General features: G+C 35.3%; 1 protein-coding gene across 2 annotated transcripts in view; it reads left to right on the top strand.

The window, feature by feature from the left end:
• Positions 1–21,881, top strand: part of N (neurogenic locus Notch protein) — a 135,478-nt gene that overhangs the window by 73,292 nt on the left and 40,305 nt on the right. For both annotated transcript variants that reach the window (XM_090119355.1, XM_090119354.1), the window contains exons 3-4: positions 14,531–14,808; positions 21,276–21,620. In XM_090119355.1, coding sequence (XP_089975481.1) covers positions 14,531–14,808; positions 21,276–21,620 — 623 coding nt within the window. The remainder of the gene's footprint in view (positions 1–14,530; positions 14,809–21,275; positions 21,621–21,881) is intronic.

Here is a 21,881-nt window from a genome sequence, read left to right as displayed (position 1 = left end):
GTCTATTTTATTGGGTGCCACTCCTTACATGCACGTTGACTTCAAATTTTCTTTGTACTTACTTAATATTTATTTCATTTATAAACTGACTTTACTACGCGGGGCTAACAATATCTGGCATATAATATAGGATGAGGAGGTTCAATATGGGCTATGGGAAGTTTCATTCCTTACAAATTGAGCCTTTTTTAGAAAAAAAATAAAAGCCGTGTAAAAATTGTGTTTATTTATATTTAGTTCATCATCCTCAGAACATGTTCCCGGCTCAGAAATTGCTTGTATTGTTCCAGTACTATTGTAGCACACCTTCGGCTAAAATAAATATAATAATAATAATGTTAGTGATGGCTAAAATAATATTTTATTTGTTATACAAATCCGTAAAATTTTATTATTATTACTAACATCAATACAAGGAACAGCAGACTTCTTTAGAATACGCCTTCCCGCTTTTGTGGTATATTTATCCTCATCGCGAAAATGCAATGAACAGATGCTAGTTCTATCGGATGGTAACCAGGTTTCTTCACTGCGGTTGTTTTGGACAAATTTTACCCATTTTTCCCTTTCTTCACGACCCAGACATGGAAACCTTGAATAGAAAAAATATTAATCTCTGAACTAGCGGTCCGCCCCGGCTTCGCCTGTGGTACATATTTCGCAATAAAAAGTAGCCTATGTTTTTTCTCTGGGTCTAAATATTGTCTGTGCCAAATTTCATCAAAATCGGTCCAATAGTTTATGAGCCTATTTATTACAATCAAACAAACAAACAAAATTTTTCCTCTTTATAATATTAGTGCAGATAAATAAATAATAATTCAATTATACGTTCAAGTCAGTTGCTTATACAATATCAATTAAAATTGATTAAAATCAATTAACAAAAAAAAATTGGTGATTAAGTAATTGATTTTCATATTTCATGATTTCACCTTTTTTCAATTAACAACCAGTCTATGCTTTTCTAAATATGTAAAATTATTATTTTATACTATAAAAATATACGCCAGCAAATATTACTAACAATACTTATTTCATGCCCAATGTCATATCTTAAATTTTTAATCTATGACAAATGACGCAAAATGTCGGCCGCCAAAAATTTTGTTCTAACTAAGTTTTAAAAATTATTATCTAATTACTTACTGATTGAAAAGTTATTCCTTTGCACTTTTCCGTATTATTTGTATTATTTGTGCAATATCGTAACACACACGTAGGCATATTTGATGCGTTTCACTTTAAAACAAATAAAAAATGAGCGTGACGTTCGCGCCAATGAGCGAGCAAGCGACTGAGTGCAGTTACGCCACATGACGTATGTTGAGTGGAACATAAGTGGTGTAGGCGGTATCGACTCCATATTAATATTATCTCAATGTGAACAATACTTTTGTTCCGAGCTATTGTCCTCGGGCGTTGTACGTTTTATCGTGACTTGTTTTGTTTTCTATGTCTGTGTTTAAACTATTAAACAGTTGTGACTATTTCATTAATATTTCATTTATTAATGTTTTTATTTTTATATTTAGGATTTAAGATGAACATTAAGATATTATTTTTTAGGAAAAGATTTGTGATAAAAATATTTATTATTATTTATTTGCATTAATGGAATATTTTTTATTAATTTTTTATTCCATGAATAATCAAACTTTGACCTTTATTTTATAATACAGCATATCATATTACCCGATTTTATTTTATATTTATTTTGTTTTCGCACGTTTTAATTAAGACACGGGGATATAATTTGTCAGATATTATGCAGATAAAAAAATAAAAAATGTGTGCGTGTACTAGTGTACACACGTAAGAAGTGAAACTTCTTTATGACCTTATTTTTCAAAAAAAAATTTACTATAATATGCAACTTTACAGAATTACGTCGAATCACGCTTGGTAGGGATAAGAAAAAGATGGCGCGTAACGGAAAAATGTCACGCGTAACGAAAAAATGTTACACTAAATTTTTTTACAACCCCGATTAAGAAATTTCACTTCAAAAAAACAACTTCTATACCTAAGACTACTAACTATTATCAAAATTATAACATTGCATCTACTTAAAATGTTGTAGGTATAGGTACCAATAACTTTATTATCTGTGACCATAGATTGTTCCACGATAATTCCCTTCAAATTTAAATCTGACAGATCTCTTCCCGCCATTTGCAAACCGTAATAATTAGGCATTGCAACATTCAAAGAACACAAACACCTACACTTACAAATTACGACTGAAATACTAATGTATCCATGGCCATGAAATTTAAAAAAAGAACACCTACATAATCTGTGACCATAAAAAATTCCAAATTCAAATCTGACAGATCTCTTCCCGCCATTTGCAAACCGCAATAATTAGGCATTGCGACACTAAGGACACAGATAACCTGAGGTCAGCCCCTACCGCCACGCCCAGCCCGTCGACCAATCGCGACACACCTAAACTATCTAGTCTAGATTGCAATTCCTATGTCATACCGATTCGAATGTACGCGAACTTTGACATTATGTGGTGTACACTGGTTAATGCATTTGTTTTATTATGTACTCGTCAAAGATTGTCTTTATGCTGAAATCTTATAAGGTCATTTGTGATGTTCGATTTGCCTTCACCCGAAGTAGCGACTAATACAGCAATGTAACCCTAGGTATAACTAAAGCAAAACAAAACTATGGAATTACTTCTAGCTATTAATAAAATAGCAATATCAAAACTGTTTCAACCATCTATATAAACAAACAAAAACCGTGATTTATCCCACAAGTAACTCCAGTCACCTCATAATGTTTACTATTTATCCAGCTCAATAAATATGATACAAGCCATCATGTTTATTATAATGGCCCCGAGCGTTGTAGGATCAATACAGCTTATCGTGTTTAGCATCGCCAAGCCCTATCGCATAGGCTACATCTAGTTCTAGAAAGTTCTAAGAATAGTCTATGAAAAATGATAACGCCTGATGCTCCATGCGAATGTCACAATATCTGTCTTAATATTCACATGAAATAAGTTGGAAGCTGGTATTTTTGGAGTCGTCTTTTGTCATTTATATATAAAATATTTTGAAATAAATTACATATAAATACGTTATTTACGATTCATTCATATCCAAAATAAACTACAAAAGAACGCCCACTATAAAATTTACATACAACGCTTATAGAACCATTCTACGTATATACATCCATTGCAGCACGACTCAATATGAAATAAGTACTTAGTACATGTTTGCAAAACAAATTCACCAACTTCTGTTTACATTGCTGCCGGTTCCGCTTAATTGGACATATTTAATGCTTACAAAGGAGCAATGTACGTCAATGCGCTCGTAAAATCCGCCGGCTACCGCGCGGTTTATAGGCCCATAAGTTTCAACGCTTATCCTTTAGACCTTTACATTTAGCCTTACAAATTCCAGGGTCAGGATTGTTGTAAAGTGGCGGTAAAGTATATGGAATGGTTTATTTTTCTCGGCACGTTTAAGCACCCTATGGAGTCCCATATTATGTAAGGCAAAGTTTTGAAAATGCGCTGTTTTTTTATTGTAGACTTAGTTAATACTATTTGTAAAAACTGTCCAAACATATTATGGCCATGAAACAGAAGTATTTATCAACCAATTCCACCGTCAATCTTCCTTTATCAAGCATTTTATGCACCATCCCACACTCTATTTTACATATAAAAATCACGGCTCATAAGTATCGACAGTTCATATTACCATATACAGGCTACCGCTAAGTTCCATTCAAGGTACTTAGGATTTAAATGGTGATAGAATCTAGAACAGATCGCATTTGGCTCAGCAGGAACTGCCTTTAATATCTTATCGTTTATGACCACTGGTACTGGTATCCAAGTTTTACGAGATATATTTCCAGTTATTACGTAAATTGGTGCGACTCTATTTAATAGAACTTCTGTGTAAAACCTTATTGTAAAATTGGTTATTCTTTTGTTAAAAATATTAAAATAGCTGTGTTTTACCTGAAAATAAAACACATATTAAATACTTACCTATATTTGAAGCTTACTTCATTGAGAAGGTACCTAGCTTTTTTCCGCCTATTTTTCCCTCTCTTTCCGTTGTATATATGCTATCTCTCTCGCACACCTCTCCACCAGGTGGCGGGGCGCAAATAATGTCGGGCGCTGGATGTTTTTCATTGAGTCGAAATCCACAACAGGTGGACGTTAAGTGTAAGCTTCAAATATAGGTAAGTATTTAATATGTGTTTTATTTTCAGGTAAAACACAGCTATTAAACACTTGACCGTAATTTGAAGCTTACTTCATTGAGACCTGTTTGTTACCCACCTGGTGTACAATATATGGACGCCAATGTGAATTTGAATACATAAGTAATTACTTATTTCTTTATTTGAAAGAGTAAGGTGTGCAGATAGTATACCTACCAATAAATCACACAAATTTTTATATTATATAATATATTAACAATCCCAGATGAAAAGTTAATCAAATAAGAACCAAAAAGTTAATCATAATGATTAAAAGTATTAGAACTTATGAGATTGGTTCAAGCGTACCTTAGTTAACCTTTTGGGCTTGAAAAGTTAAAGTTACTACAATTTTCACTATCTTTAGCGTAAATCTGCGAAAGCGCCAGTAACGACTTTCAATTACGCATTTAGATGTTACTTACAAAATGAAGCAACAGCTGATCCCGACGAGGCAAAAATACCTCAAACTCAAACCTTTATTTATTCAATTAGAACTCTGTAGAAGCACAATTGAATCATCTTTACATAGAATTACCACCTGTCTCAACTCACACAGTTTTAACCCAACCTGCTACAAGCGGACAAGAAGAGAACTTGGTCCTTACTTTTGGGGTCAGAAATAAATTTAAAAGGTCACCCCTTGAATAAGGCAATAAAATATCAAAACAGGTAAACGGTTTTAATTATAATACAGATTTTTAACATCAAACCAAACCGTGCGGTATCTATTAATGTTTAGAGCCAACGCCACCAATCATAATCTAAACATGGCTAGTACTTTCAGTACAATGCATGAATTATTTATTTAAAACTGATAGGTCATAAACTCTGTACTGGAAACAAATATACTGAACCTCTTAAGAGACTAAAATGATAAGGAGCTTATCTGTGTCCCAAAACTGCAATTACTACAGCCAAGTACGTTACTTTTAATCAATTCGGTTTTAAGATATAATTATGATTTACATAAGAACTTATATACCGAAAGCCTCGGGACTACATAACGTGACTTATCTTCTTATATATAAAAATGAATCGCAAAATGTGTTGGTAAGCGCATAACTCGAGAACGGCTGAACCGATTTCGATAATTCTTTTATTATATTCCTTGAAGTACGAGGATGGTTTTTATGTAGAGAAAACGTAAGTACCACGAGCGAAGCCGGGGCGGACCGCTAGTTTATAATAATAGTGTTTGTGCACAACACTAGGCAGTCAACAGCTATATGAACGTCAGATAGGAAAAGAGCCAAATTTATCCAGTCAGTAACAAAGGATTTTAACTATAGTTACTTTATTCTAATTCAACCAACTACTACTAGCTACTCCGTATGTCTTTTGGATAGACGGAGGCAAATAGGATTTTTATTCCAACTATATCATTTGATATTTTGAAAATGTACTCCACATTTTCATACCGTCAGAGTCATTTTGCAGATTATAGTGGTGCAGCACTGAACACTGTCTATTAGGTGGCTGATGCTGCTGACCGGGCCTTCAGTTCCGCTTTCCAGAATACCTTCACCCTTCTAGGTGTTACTACTACTGAAATAGCGGTACTCTATCGCGTCGTTCAGGTCTCTAACTGACTAGGATTTCTCATATTATCGTAACAACCCTCGCTCGTTCTAACGAGGATAAATTATCGCCAAGGAATTCTGCTGCAGGATAATGGCAAGAGAGATTATAAGCTTAACTATGCAATATTATGTTAAGGAATATGGTGGGTTTTGAATACTATCGTCGTCTGAAAGTATCTCCTTTCGATTAACTGCATTAAGGATGCAGATCTGATCCCATCTTTGTTCCGTAGGAATGCTACGACAGTCTAAACGTTACACTGAACAAAGAAAATTGCCCTGAATATAGTCGGTTGTTCCAACATCCGTTATATGGCTAGCCTAAGGTTAGTTATCCCTTGATTGTAACTGCTACCAATGGAGGCATTGCTCTTGTGTTGTCCACAGTTGTGCGAATGCAAAAATGAAGAACTGAGCTCGTGGGGAGCTATGTCGAATGAATCTGTGTTAAGATTATGACAGTATAGGACAGTTAGCTGTGGATGCGAAGACAGGACATTACTTTATTCATCCGTAAACACGCGAGGCAGCCACGGACAGCGATATAGCAAGAACTAAACTAGCAAAGTTTAGTTCGCTTACCAGACTTTGTCATGTTTTAAATGCAGTATATCCTCTGAATAGCATTGCATTTATGACTATTGATAAACTTAATTCACCCGTAAACACGAGAAGCAGGCACGGATAGCGATATAGCAAGAACTAAACCAGCAAAGTTTAGTTCGCTTACCAGACTTATATTTTAAAAGCCGTATAGCCTGTACATTTCATTTATTGCCCCCCCCCCCCCCTCAAAGCAAAGAAATGAGAAGTCATTTGGCAGAGCTTTCTCGTTAAGGGTAGGGGTTCCAAGTAATATCTAATAATAAGAGGCTTTTGTTTGGAAAGATTGACTTTCCGTTATTTATCCTCTATCCTATGTAACTCAACAGTCAGTATTCTCAGCATTCGTTGAGTACTTAAACGTTTTACGTTAATAGTTGTATATAACTTTATTATACAATATAATAATCCTGGTGGGATGACAAAAAACTTGTCTAACAAACGATTATCCTAATCCCTCAGCGATTTATTGTTTGAGCCCCGAAGAAAAATCTCATGGGTGCAATAATGAGGTCAAATGGGTTGAAAAACGAGTCAAATAAATTGCCTACAAGACCGGGCAACTAAAATAGGCCTATGAGAGGTCAACTATACGTAATCAATCGTCATTTGTTACATTCAATCGCTTTGCGATTAAAAAATCTCTTCCGATGTTTGTATATGTAAATTGGTCGGCTAGTGCCATTTAATTACGATACCAAACATACCGTTGACACAAGGCTTGGTGACAATCCTCGAAACCACCGCCACAAATCATCTGCGAGATGATATTTGATCCGACTCGCCTTCCTTTGTTGTGATTAGGCTTTGCATTGGTAAATACAATTTGTTCAATTCCAATTTCCATAATTGGTAAACCAATGGTGGTTTCCTGATTCCTGAAGCGTAAACTTTTAGGATACGAAGTATCAATTTCATGCGCCCATTATTTGACGTATCTAACCTTTATTGTATTTATTAGGTCATTTACTATACTGCCCACTGTGAAGTAGATTTCAAAACCTTTTTCTACCTACCTTAGAAGAGTGAAGATCCGATACGGTCATATCCAAAACTTCTTTCGTGGGTCCTCGTTGACAAAAGCAAATATCTATGATCATTTTAATGATCAATCCTTTGTATATTTGCACCAATCGCCATTAAAGCCCCGCGAGGGCTGATATATATTTGCACCATTTCCCCGTGGGGACGGTTGTTATCAAAGCCCCGCGAAGGCTGATATAAATTTGCACCATGTCTCCGTGAGGTACTGTTGTAATCAAAGCCCCGCGAGGGCTGATATATATTTGCACCATTTCTCCATGAGGGACGGTTGTAATCAAAGCCCCGCGAGGGCTGATATATATTCGCACCATCTTTTCCGTGAGGGACGATTGTAATCAAAGCCCCGCGAGGGCCGATATATATTTGCACCATTTCCCTGCGAGCGACAGCTGCGCGAGGGATGTTTGTAACTAGAAATAAGTAGGGCCTGCCAAAAAATGCTTAAGAGACACCCTGCGAGGGTGAATTTGACCTGGCTAACCCCTGCGAGGAGTAGTGGCCACATTTATGTATTCTGCTTCGAGCAAGAATACACCTTAGTGCTAATATAAAAATAGCAGTAAATAATCATTTAAATAATATAGCAATTAACAAGGTCCTTTAACTTATTTTCCAATGTTAGCGACATTTAATAAATTCATAATTCAAATCAATTCACTAAATTTTAAAATGAACTTCGATTCATATTTATTTTTGTTCATGCAATCGATGTAACATTTAGTTGCTTTATATCCGTTAACATTCCTTACGAACGCAACCATACCGTCGTAGGACGTTATATTTAATTGCACAAAATAATCTCCACTCACCCGCAATTTTTTACTTTTTGTCAAGGTGTACAAGTTTATAATATTATTCTAAAACGTTAGAAGTGAATTGTAAATCCTTTGAAATAAGTGTATCTAAATCTAATTTATATTAAGATATCTCGATAATTATTATACGATAACCCTTCAGCACAAGTTCAGTAAACCAAAGAATTTAATTGTAAAATTTTGGTACTTACTCGTTTTAACAAAAAAGTTGCATCATTTGAACATAGGAAACGTAATTTTCAATCAAATTAGCCGTGTGTAATATGTATATTTTCACATAAAAACGGATCAGAATAATACTCATAAAAGGACACGTATAGACTACGGATAGTTTTGAATGTGTGGAACATTCATGGTACGTATCTACTATACATGAGCGAATTCCATCATTATTCAGTTGAGCGGTAACTCCCGTACGATTTATAAAATAAAATCACAACATGTTCTGACATGTCGTGACTTCTTGGAGCTGACTCATCTCGTTCGATAATTTTTAGTAATAAACTATGATAGGAATTCCGAACCGTTCCTAGCGATAACGACAATGTAATAAAGTCGTAGCAATGGATTGTATGCCTGTAAAGCTTTGAGTTGGCTCATATCCATACTAAGTATTAATTGTAATTTTTCCACGAAAAATTCACTTGTACCCTTGTAATAAAAACACATTATTAAAAATGAAATAAAATATTAAAAATATCTATATACAAGAGAGGGTATTTGATATATCTAGTAATATCAAATAATCACAAAAGTAATATTAACGATTCGAGTAAAGCCGAACGGTAACACCGTTAAAATAGCTTTACTCACAGTATTAAAAATTCAAATATTAATTAGTACATATTGCATAATGAAATATTTCAAAAGAAAAGTTACTATTTCAAGTAAAATGTAACGGTTGTATCGTTAATTTTAAATATCTTTATTCATGCTATTAAGTATTTAAGCATATTGAAAAATAAACTATTGCTGAAGGATTCATTAAAAACCTCAGCATTTTAAATAAAGTCCAACGATTATACCGTTGACTTTAAAGATTTTTACTCATTTTTAAGTAAAATATTATTAGAATAGATGTAAAAATAACTCACTGTACCGATCCGACGGGATACACTTTTTAACACTTTTAGCACTTGCTTTAAGCAATACTTAATACTTAATAGCACCAAGGTTGTAGTCTTGTAGACAACCTTCTCGCGGCGGAAGCTAGACGCCAATGAAAAACATCCAGCGCCCGACATTATCGTGCGCCCCGCCACCTGGTGGAGAGGTGTGCGAGAGAGATAGCATATATACAACGGAAAGAGAGGGAAAAATAGGCGGAAAAAAGCTAGGTACCTTCTCAATGAAGTAAGCTTCAAATTACGGTCAAGTGTTTAATATGTCCGTTTAATTGGAAGAATAAGATTGTTTTTCTTACTAAGCATGCTATGTGTTACTACTTAATTTTTTTATAAATTCTTAATGAAAAAGTAGTTGCAAATATCTGAATATAAGTAACCATCGAAACGGGAAAGATGAAGCCCTCTAATATCCAACTGCGCAAGCGCAATTAGGTATGGTCTTGTCCTTATAGTACTTTTTCTACTAACTAACTGTAAGGCCATATGCGCCTAATGACCACAGGAACTGGACTGGTCGAGCCATCTGATGAGAAAAAGATGGAATCACATTTTTATGCAGCTTCCGTAACGGTTCCATAGCAATATCTTTGGATAAGAAGCACAATTTGGTTAATATCGGAAATGACATGCAAAAAATTGAGTTTAGATGTCCATTTTTGATACATATTCAGTGCTATAAAATAAACAAAACGTGTGTGCTGAGCTCACGTGTCAGAAGTTCTTTGGCAAGATTCAAAGATAGCAAAGTCGTCGCGTTACTCCATGACGTGACGGTATTGCCATGACGCGACCTTAAAATTTTACTCTCAACGCGCCTAAAGAAGTTTCACTTCAAAAATCGTATAATAATATAAATAAGGTATATCTGTATATATATCACATACTTTCAAGTTTGTCCATGTAATCAAACAAATATTCGAAAATACAACAGAAGTCACCTACAAAACTGATTTATAACCTCACCACGATCACGCATTAACCCTAATTAGGCTACATCTTAATTATACACCAATAAATGATCGCGATAGCGCGCATGCGTAGTAATGCATGCGCATCAGATAGCTCGAAACATGCGCGCTTCCAGGAACGAGCCACGTGATGTCCAGCCTTATGTCCAGCCATTTTCATATTCCGTTGCAGGATTTGAGTCTTCTATTGTTGGAATTTTTCCTTATCCTTTTTTAGTTGGTTAAGACATTGTTCTATAAGTGGCATTAGCCGTTATTCTTGGTATTTCATGAACAATACGCATGCAATGTGAGCTATGTAGGTCAATAATATGCAGAAGATGTCTGATCCAAATATGAGTATGTTAGAAATAGTCTGCTAACCAAAATAAAGCTACATTCTGAATATAACAGAAACTCAATAATATCCGAAAATTCATTTACGCATCGCTCTAAAAGAGAGTTTAGAAACCACTTTTTCATACTCATTGGTTTGATTTGATTGGTTTGATTGGTCCTCCAGAGAATGCCAAATTCGAAAACATTGAGTCACTAAACCATTTACTGGATAAGGCATATTGGACAAAGGTTAGAACCTATGTTAGCCTAGAAGTTCATCGTGGCCATATCGAATAACCCAACAGTTACACGCAGTATATATTTATTACTTCGTTCACCACGACATGGGATCCCCTGTCGGACAACATAAATTATTGCTCTGGAACGGAACTAAAGGTGGGGCTAGATTGTACAATGTTCGTTTAATTGATGATAAACAGTGTTAATATTAAGTTACTGCGTACAATGTATTCCGGGTTCTGGATGCATGAGTGGAAGTCGTGTTATTTTGGCTTTTGATTTGTAGACGGTGTAATGTGTATTCTCGGGTACACGTAAATATATAAATTACTAGATTTGTTCATAACATTTACCAGATATAAATGCTTGTGTTAATTTCCAAATACATAATGGTAAAAACAGGGAAAGATGAGTATACACTTCTTATGCATTCCCATTGCAATATTCCCTGTACCGCTAAACATTAATTGTAATTTCGCGAATAATTTTGCTATCTATAATAGCAACGCGATTTAAAAGCTTAAAATCGAAGCGTCCAATGTCAGAAATATCTACCAAGATATCGTTCAATCTCTTTACACGGCAATTACTTGCTATCTATAATAGCAACGCGATTTAAAAGCTCAAAATCGAAGCGTCCAATGTCAGAAATATCTACCAAGATTTCGTTCAACCATCACTTACACATCAATTACTCAGAATAAATGACGTCATCACTGGGACAAAATACAAAATGATAATTGGCACTATTACAGCAATCATATCGCATAAACGGGTATTTAATTCTAGCCACAAAGCGTCTGCACAAAAAGATGACACCGACTACCTGAAGACGATTATCTTTAATAATGAACCTTTTGTCCTGGGATAACGATGGACTAAATCTTCATTATAGTGCACCCTATAAATCCATAGCTATCAATGATCGCTTGGATTGCAGGTTTTTAGATAAGCTCATACTATTTTTAAAGATTATTTATAAGTTGCATTCTTGGAAAAGCTATAAAGGTATACCTACGGATGATTTTAGCGCAGCAATTACATTAATGATCCTGTAATAAACGCATTTTAACTACATGGTAAATGAAAGAGAACATCAAGAGTAATGAAATATCCAATTAAACTATCTATAAATTCTTCAGTTCATCGATATAAATCCATACTAATATTATAAATGAAAGTAACTCTGTCTGTCTGTCTGTTACTCAATCACGCCTAAACTACTCCACCAATTTGCATGAAATTTGGTATGGAGATATTTTGATACCCGAGAAAGGACATAGGATAGGTTTTATCCCGGAAATCCTACGGGAACGGGTTTTTCTCTGAAAACGCGGGCGAAGCCGCGGGCGGAAAGCTAGTTATCTATATATTCTTCAGTTCATCGAGATAAACAGACAGACGATATAGCAATATTGAGACATCCTGCAAATTATACGCTATCTATCATAGGGGTATATAACTGCATCATATCGTTCAGGACAAATACCCTCTCGCGGAGGTCAGAGTGTGGGTGTGAGACATCGTGAGCCGCCCACGCCTCAAAATACTGGTTCTAAACTGAATCTTGGAAAGGTTTTGTCTGCATTTCTAAGAACTTGAACACCATTGAATTTTGCGGTGTTTTGATGCTTCTTGGCTACAAAAAAAGAGAATTTTAGATGCTGAAAATCAGTATTTGTCCTGACAGTTTTTCTAGTACCTATTTCGTAATTTAAATACATTCTCAATACTAAATATTTATAATATTAAAATTAAATCTAAACTAAACCTTTTACTAATCCAGTATGAATCATGATAGTCCAATGAACTGTAAAACGAAGGGGAACTACATTAAAATCAGTTACAAAATATGGTGTAGGACGTTATTTTGATAGCGGCGCATAAAGTGCAGTATCAGATTTTATAATTACACATTTACAAGGTAATTAACACTAGACTTGTTAATGTCTAATGGTCTAGTAATTTGATACTTCTGGGGTATTTATGCATATATGTAATATTAATTTTTTGAAGGTTGTTGATGTAATCATAACTCCTATTAATTATGCAAATAACGCGTTCAGAATTTATTTTATAGGCAGTTCATATTAGATATTGGAGATAAAATGTGTATAACTAGCTTTCCGCCCGGTGCTTTGCCCGCGTTTCACAGAAAAACCCGCATAGTTCCCGTTCCCGTGGCATTTCCGGGATAAAACCTATGTGTTAATCCAAGTTATCCTCTATTATATGTGTGCTAAATTTCATTGTAATCGGTTCAGTATTTGCGTGAAAGAGTAACAAACATACACATACACATCCATCCTCACAAACTTTCGCATTTATAATATTAGTAGATTAGTAGGATACAAAACAAAATTATGTTCCGAACAAACTCCGTAATGTATTCCATACCTTTTCAAATGTATGAACATCGAGCATGTATTGAAATTTCACCTGGTAACAGACAATATAGAACAAAAATTTAACATGCATGTTCGTTCAACGTCTTCTGTCGCATTCGTCGGAGTGATGTCAAAAAGAGATGGATATATGCAAATCTTGACTGACGTATGAATCAGTGATATATTATTTAAAGGATACATTTCATAGTATGAAGGTTTTGACGTCCTTATTCTTAAGTATTGTTGGGTTCATGATACCCAAGAGAACTATTGCATATAAGTAATGACAATTCATGTGGTATTTAGGTAGAAACACTGCTTATAGGTTTAAAATACACGTCTATTAAAAATATAGGATAGAAATTTTGACACAGAACTATTGTACTTATTATTTTTCACTTAAATTGTCATAAATTATTAGATCTTCTCTTAAATATAAGTTTTCTTACAAACTATACCTATTATCACACTTTATTATTCTGTATTTTAATATAATACGAGCAATGATTTCCATAACATAGTTTCTTCTAACTCCTATTACAAACACAATTTTAAACCTCTCATATACCGCAAACAAAATTTAATTATCCAGCCGGCTGGCCGCAAAAATCCCCGCAAGTCGCAACACAAAGGTGCGCGGGCGCATGTCACACAGTCGTGTACCACGTATCTGCTTTATTTATTGGCGACGTCCGGCGATAGGGCCAGCGTGTATTGTGTGGTAGCTGGAGTTTAATAGGGGCTTAGATTAAATTGCTCGTACGGTATACTAGGTAGGTTGGGTTAGTACTGTTCTGCTGTGTTTTAAACCGCTGTATAGGCGCTGTATATATATGTTTAAACCGCTGTTTTGTACTGATTTTAATGGTTATATTGGCAATCGATTGTTTTTATTGTAGGTTCAATTTTAAACTTATATAGCCTAATTAGTATACTTTGAAAATATTTAATTAAAAAGTGTTCACGAGACACTTTACTTATATTTTATGCGGATGTTAAAGTTAACGCTTGGTTATCTTGGTTATCTGTACGTTATAGTTTTGCCGTCAAAACTTAACCATGCGTATTTATAATCTTCTAATCCATTGTGAATCGATGTGTTTTCTATCTAATACTAAATACACCATTACAACTATACATATCTTTTCATCTCTGTATCTTTCACCTAACTAATCTGTCAATTTGTTACAGCTGCACATCACGATACGCAGGCGAATTCTGCCAGCATCTCAACCCATGCCACAGCGAGTCAAGCCCGCGCTGCCAGAACGGCGGCTCCTGTAGAGTGCGCCCAGGAGTCAGCGGAGGGCCTCCCTCCTTCGCGTGTGACTGTCCTCTCGGATTCAGCGCGTCACTGTGCGAGATCAGAGTACCAGCGGCTTGTGATTCTGCGCCATGCTTGAATGGGGCGACGTGCAGGCTGACGTCGTTGCATAGTTATGAGTGTGACTGTCCACCGGGGTATACTGGTATGTACTTTTACAATTTATGTAGATAATTTAAGTATTGCGAATGTCCTATCCTATATCATCTATCCTAGATTTGAAAATTTGTAATCTCGATTTCAGCGAATCGATTGGTTTAACTGTGTGATTTGCTTTTAAGAATGGTATAAATTGGTCACTTACACTAATATAGGATCACAAAAATCGAATAGATATAGTATGCAAGCATACAAGAGATTTAGATAATAATACCATTCACATAACAAAAATCTACATTGTATATTCAAAAAGTTATTTAAACCAAGGTGCATAATCATTGTTCTCAACTCATGCAACTATAATTTACCGCAATAGGTATATCTATACTAATATTATAAAGAGGAAAAGTTTGTAAGTATGTATGTAAGTATGTATGTATGTATGTATGGTTTTCACGCAAAAACTACTGGACCGATTTCAAAAATTCTTTCACCATTAGAAAGCTGCATCTTTACTGAGCAACATAGGCTATATTGCATTTTCAAAAAAATTAGAGATCCTTACCAAAAATGCAATAATGTAACCCAAGGTGTAAAAAAATCCTCAATAAAACTTCTGTCATCGCGTGCGCTGCGGAATCTATTGAAGATAGAACAAAAAAATGTTCTACAGTATTATAGAATGGATCAATATCTACAAGAAAGTCCGCGATACCATATGTCCATCTTCAGTAGTTATGTTACTACAACAACTTTTTTACGTTTTCAAAGTAAATAGAAGTGCCGACAGTAATCAAACCATGTTATCCATACACATATATTAATCCTTATCCCATTAAATGATGTTTTATTATAGACTGTTTCAATACCAGCAAAATACTTTTTAAATGAAAAGAATTGGATATTCCATTCAAAAGATATAACGAATTTAAAAGTGTCAATCTACAGAAAATAGTAGGTATACTGTTCGAGCAGGCCGTAGTGCGGGGGTCACGGAGGAATTCTACCAATATGCGTCTTGACGGAACACAGTGGGGTTTTGGTCGGTAGGAATCCGACATAACCCACGGCCCCTCCCCTGGAGGCCGTGGGTATCTATGAAAGATTTCCCCACTAAAACAAAAAAAAAAAAGGCCGTAGTGCGGGACGGGGTAAAGGTGATTTTCATGTCCGACCTATAGTAGACTTTTCACTGTAAAGATATCGCTATCTATGCGGGTGAAACCGCAGGGCATTGCTAGTACAATATATAGCATTATACTAGTATTATAACATGTCTATAATATTTACAAATAAACATGTCAATACGATAAAGGCGTACAACTGGATATGATTCATTCATATATTTCCTGATTCATATATCGTCGTCATTGTTTCATTCAAGACCTTTATGAATGTATATTAATTTATTGTTACACTTGTTGATGTAATTCTACGATATATTGCTATTTAAGAGGCAATAATGAATAACGAGATATACAATAACTGACAATTATACAGCTGTAAGCTTAAATTACTGCAGATCTTATGATAATTATTCGAGTTTGTTTTTTATAAAATATCAAAAGTACGAATCAGGATACAGGTACAGTAAGAAATATAATTGTTAATTAATCTAATGTTTTAAATAGATAGCTTTCTGCCTGCGTAGCCGCCCGCCTATTTAAAGGAAAATTGGCATAGTTCCCGTTCCCGCGAGTGTGTGTGTCCGCGAGTATGTCCCGTGTTAGGTCTCAAACTATACTTAAATTACCAAATTTCATTCAAATCAGTTCCACGGTTTAGGCGTGAAGATGAGACGGACGGACAGAATCGCTTTCGTATTTATAACTTCACTCAACGTTCCTTTCTCTTTGTCTTCTCTAAAGCAATTAGCCATTACCACCATCGTCAGAACTATCATATCATTTAGCATTAATTTCGTGTGTCCAATTACTTAATAACCCAATACGATGCTATCATTCATGCACTTTGCCCTTCGATGCATTCGCTACCTCCGCTCAATTAATCTTTGTAAGTGACAGCAAAATAGCAATCTCGTTTGAAATATGATTGTATCATATTCCACTAGCTTAGGCTTTGATTACACTAGAACTGAAGTTCTTATTACTACTAGAAAATATATATATAACACTAGTGGTCCGCCCCGGCTTCGCCCGTGGTACCTACATATTTAAACTATCCTATCTCTCAAGTTGGATCGAACTGCAAATGGTGTACGAATTTTATTATAATCGGTTAAGTGGTTTAGGAGTCCATTGAGGACAAACATTGTGACACGAGATTTATATATATTAAGATTTCCTAAGGCACCATATTCTCAAAAACTGTTTAAAGTATGCTTTGTAGAAGTTAAAGTAAGAAAAAAACTCTCGCCTGCCTATCTCGGTCTGGCAGGACATAGAAGGCTGATCAACTACTTGTGCCTACAGAAAATCGATCAGTGAAACAGATATATGCATAATGCATCTGCCCCTTACCTCACTTGGGGACACGGGTCTTCACTTTTTTTTTGTAAAATTATGTTGGTCTTAAGAACGCGACTTAAAAATTATTTCCTGGCTACCCAGAAATTTTGGTCCAATTCATTACTATATTGAAGTCTGAAAGTAAGTTCTCCTTTTATATATAGTTCTGTTATTACTTTATAATGTGGAGCAGAAGCTATAGCCGCACGTTTATGATCCGTTTCCATGAATACTTTACGTTTTATCTCAGTAACAAGTTCAATATAACTCAGCTTTATGAGATAGTTGTTCGAATCTTTATTAGATCCTTATTACGCAGGTGGATTGTGTAAGGTCTAAGGAATTTACGAAGCTCACTGTTTTGCTTCACAAAGAAATAGTTATGCCTTGTTGCTTATATGCCAAAGAATCAAGGTTTTCCTTAAAATTTTAAAAATAGCTTATGTGAACTAGTTAAATAGCTCATTGTTTTGTATTTTAATGCAGAATTTTGAATAAAACCTTAAAAATACTTAATTAATATACAAAACTAAGACAAAGAATATTCAAGTTTACTTAAACTAACAAGAATCTGTGCCAAATTTCATTCGGATCCTTTCAGTGATTTTTGTGTTAGAACCTCTTGCGAAAAAGAGAATACATTTAACTGATCACCATCCAAATCGTCGTCAACATTTATCAAGTCTATAGACTATTTTTGTAAACAACTGTCGAACCAGAGGTGGCTATTACATGTTCTCGGAGTTACCCGAGAAATATTGTGTTTTAGACGTTGTTTATCTACTATAAAACTTCCGTAAGACCATACGCTCCCTGCGTGTAACCAAATAAAGTAATAAAACATGGTACTCTAATGGTGGCAGTACACATTGGGCCAACGTGTTGGGCCAACGGGTTGGGCCAACGTGTAGAGAGCTACTTGGCGGTATGTTGGCTTCATTAGCCTAGTTGGCGCCAATATTGGCAGGCCAACCGAATGTTGTCGGTTTTTTGTGCACACATCAAAGGATCTTGGCGCGCTCCGCAAACAGCGTTCACACGTTGGTGTCTTGTTCAGTTTGTTGATACTCGTCAGCGGAGACAGTATCGTTGCGCGGCAATGAAATTTACGTTTAACCATGTTCCGATAGCGATGGCGGCGCCGATGTGGACAATCATTGAGGTTTTACAATTCGTAGAATTGTATCCACATGAAGGAATAATTTGGAATCCACGGCATGAACTACTTACACAAAAATAAAAACCATATGACTCAATAAATTAGATGTTAGATGTTTTTCTTATCTCACTTTCATACAATGAGATAAAAAAATGAATATATTTATAAAATGAGTAAAATAGTATTAATAAGTTACTTGTTCTTAAAAATTAAATAACAATATACAATGAGCATGATTTTGATCAAATTGTGCTTTATTACATAAATAATATTATCATTTAATATAATAATATTATATTATAATCTTTAAAGTTTCGTTTTATAGGTAATTAAAATTAAATTAAGTGTAAAATGTACACATTTTAAACATTTGAAAAAATCTAAACATAATAATGTTATATTTATACAGAAATAAAAAAGGACAATAGAGTATCATCGCAGACGGCAGAGTACATTCATTGTTATTGATGCACATGTACGTAATAATTAAACGCACTGTATAAATAAATTGCCGCGGCTGCAAGAACTTCTACGGACTACGTCCATCCTTGAAGCGCCAATGCAGAATGATCTGTACGCCAATGTGTGAACAGGAAACTTCATTTTTTCCCAACACGTTGGCCCAACGCCTTGGCCCCATGTGTACTGCCGCTATAAGATAAATCTAACGAAGAATATGATTTACATTACTCCAGCGGTATATTCACAGTCTTGTGACAACTATAGTAAGATTTATCTATACTAATATTATAAAGCTGAAGAGTTTGTTTGTTTGTTTTTTATCTCGTTATTCTCAGGAACTACCGGTCCGATTTGAAAAATTCTTTCGGTGTTAGATAGCCCATTTATCGAGGAAGGCTATATAGGCTATAGGTATATCATCACGCTAAGACCAATAGGAGCGTAGCCACGCGGGTGAAACCGCGGGGCGCAGCTAGTTCGTTTATATTTAGTTTTATGGTTGCGTAGTACCTTAGTTAATCATCTCTGTCCTCAATGTTACAGCAATTATACTATCAAGAGAATTTCTTGTTCGCTTCGTGTAATTAAATAAATGTTTCTTTATATTGATATGAAAGCTTTAATTATTGTTGATTAGTGACGATGTAAACTTGTAATTAAATTATCAAGCTTTTGTGTGCACAATATATGTATGTGTATGTGTATGTTTCTCATAGACTTACATTAGGAACTTGATGACATCAATTTAGGACTATGGCCAATACTGGAATATTATAAAATCACTAGTTTTAAGAAGTTGTAAATCTTTGCCATTGACAGTCATTCAAATATTGCAAAATTTGAGTTTGTTTCGGTTTTCCGATAGATACTATTATAATAGCCTAGATTTCCGCCCGCGGTTTCGCCCGCGTTTTCGAAAGAAAACCCTCATGGTTCCCGTTCCCGTGGCATTTCCGGGATAAAACCTATCCTATGTTTTCATCCAAGTTACCCTCTATATGTGTGCTAAATTTCATTGTAATGGCAATTCGCATTTATAATATTAGTAGGATTGCTGATTGGTGGCCTTTTCTCTAGAAGTTATCTTTCAACCAATAAATCATTAAAATCCGTTCAGCCGATCCACTTTCTTTTATTTGTAAAGATATTAATACACGTTAAACCAAATATTGACGCCCAAAGTACGAGAAATTAAAACGCGCGTGAAACTACATGCATTCCTCACTCAATGTATTTGCTTATCAATTAATTTGATCGGACACTAGCACAGAGCAAACAGGCTAATTGAGCGTGTTTGCTTCGTTAGTGACCAGCATACCAATTGATGATGAATTTCATTGGGCAATCGGTGAATCTTCTATTTCACTACAAAGTATAAAACAAGTACGCTGTCGCTGTCAAATTCAAACAATTTATTCTATTAGATTTCTTCTAGTACCACTTTTGAAACGTCATAACATTTTCTATGGAGAAGAATCGGCAACAAACTCCGTAGTTGCTCAAATGTCTATCCCTATTAACCTTTTATTTTTTGTAATCTAAGCCTATTGAGCATACAATATGCTTAAATCTTTAAAACTACGCAATAAATACAGTGAAGATATTAGTATAGAATTTATTAAGTTTTAGACAAAGCAGGCGACGTAAGGCGGAAAGCTAGTTACGAAAAGTTGGTTTGGTTGAACGCGCTTATCTTAGGAACTAGTGGTCCGATTTGAAAAATTATGTCAGTACTAGATAGCTTATTTATTTATTTATTTATTTATTATACTTTATTGCATTGAAAATACATAAATACATATAACAAAGACAATACTACAGAAACAGCAAAGGGCGGCCTTATCGCTAGGTAGCGATTTCTACCAGGCAACCCAATCTAGGAAGGCGAAGGCTATTCGAATGGACGTTGATGATAACGTAGGTTGTTTTGCGATTTTAATTAAATACCAACAAGTTATTATGGATTGCTACTGTTCAAATTGACAAAGTACAAACTAAAATAGAGGATTCCTTCTGAATCCATAAATAATTACCATTTTCCCTAAACATAAATTTAGTCTACATAATATTGTCGTTCTAATGAGATATTAAAATTTATGGCCATATGAATACAAATGAAGCATATCAAATTGATGAATGGAAGATGGTTCGAGAAATATCACACGTTGGCCAATCAAGGATTTGAATATAAATTATGTGAACCATACTTTGATATCCTGTTTTATGGTATAGTTTGTGAACACTTTCGGCTTTAAAAACGGACGGTCGAAACTTTTCGATTATGTGTGTTAGTTTGCAGAAGAATCGTCTAAAATTATGGACATATAGTGCTCCTTTTTCTTGTCTAGTCGGTTAAAATGCCCAAAAGCCGAACCTTTATTTTCATGTAGCTAGAATCCTGAATTCACTATTCCTTTGTTACAGGCGAAGAATGCTCCCACGAGGACCACTGCGCCTCCCAACCTTGCCGGAACGGAGGGCGTTGCGTCGCCGACAATACAACGACCGCTGGCTACTCTTGCGTGTGCCCGCCCGGCTTCACCGGCGCGCGATGTACGGAAGACGTGGTGGAATGTTCGAGTGGTTCTGGCCCTTGTCACCACGGGCGCTGCTTCAACACCCACGGCTCGTATACCTGTGTGTGTGAGCCGGGGTACACCGGGCGGGATTGTGACGCGGAGTACGTGCCGTGTGAACCGTCGCCATGCTTGCATGGAGGAAGGTGCACCCCTTTGGACCAGCTGCGGTATGAATGCGACTGTCCTACTGGTAAGTGCTTTTTTTCCTAGATTTAAGTTGCAATTTGCGATGAATATACAGATTTCAATCTACTAATTTCATATAAACAAGTACGAATTCAATGTGAACTTAAGAGACTGATAATTTCATGATTTTTTCAAAAACACAAATTAATTACGTTTGAGTAATCTACAGTTAAAATCACTACATAGTATAAAACAAAGTCGCTTTCTCCGTCCCTATTTCCCTTTGTATGCTTAAATGTTTAAAACTACGCAACGGATTTTGATG

Source organism: Colias eurytheme, chromosome 3, assembly GCF_061535395.1.
Source record: "Colias eurytheme isolate Ceu_HAF_F1 chromosome 3, ilColEury1 Martin Lab GWU primary, whole genome shotgun sequence".
Lineage (NCBI taxonomy): Eukaryota > Metazoa > Arthropoda > Insecta > Lepidoptera > Pieridae > Colias > Colias eurytheme.
Note: the sequence above shows the minus strand (reverse complement) of the source record. Positions and strands in the feature narration are given on the sequence as shown.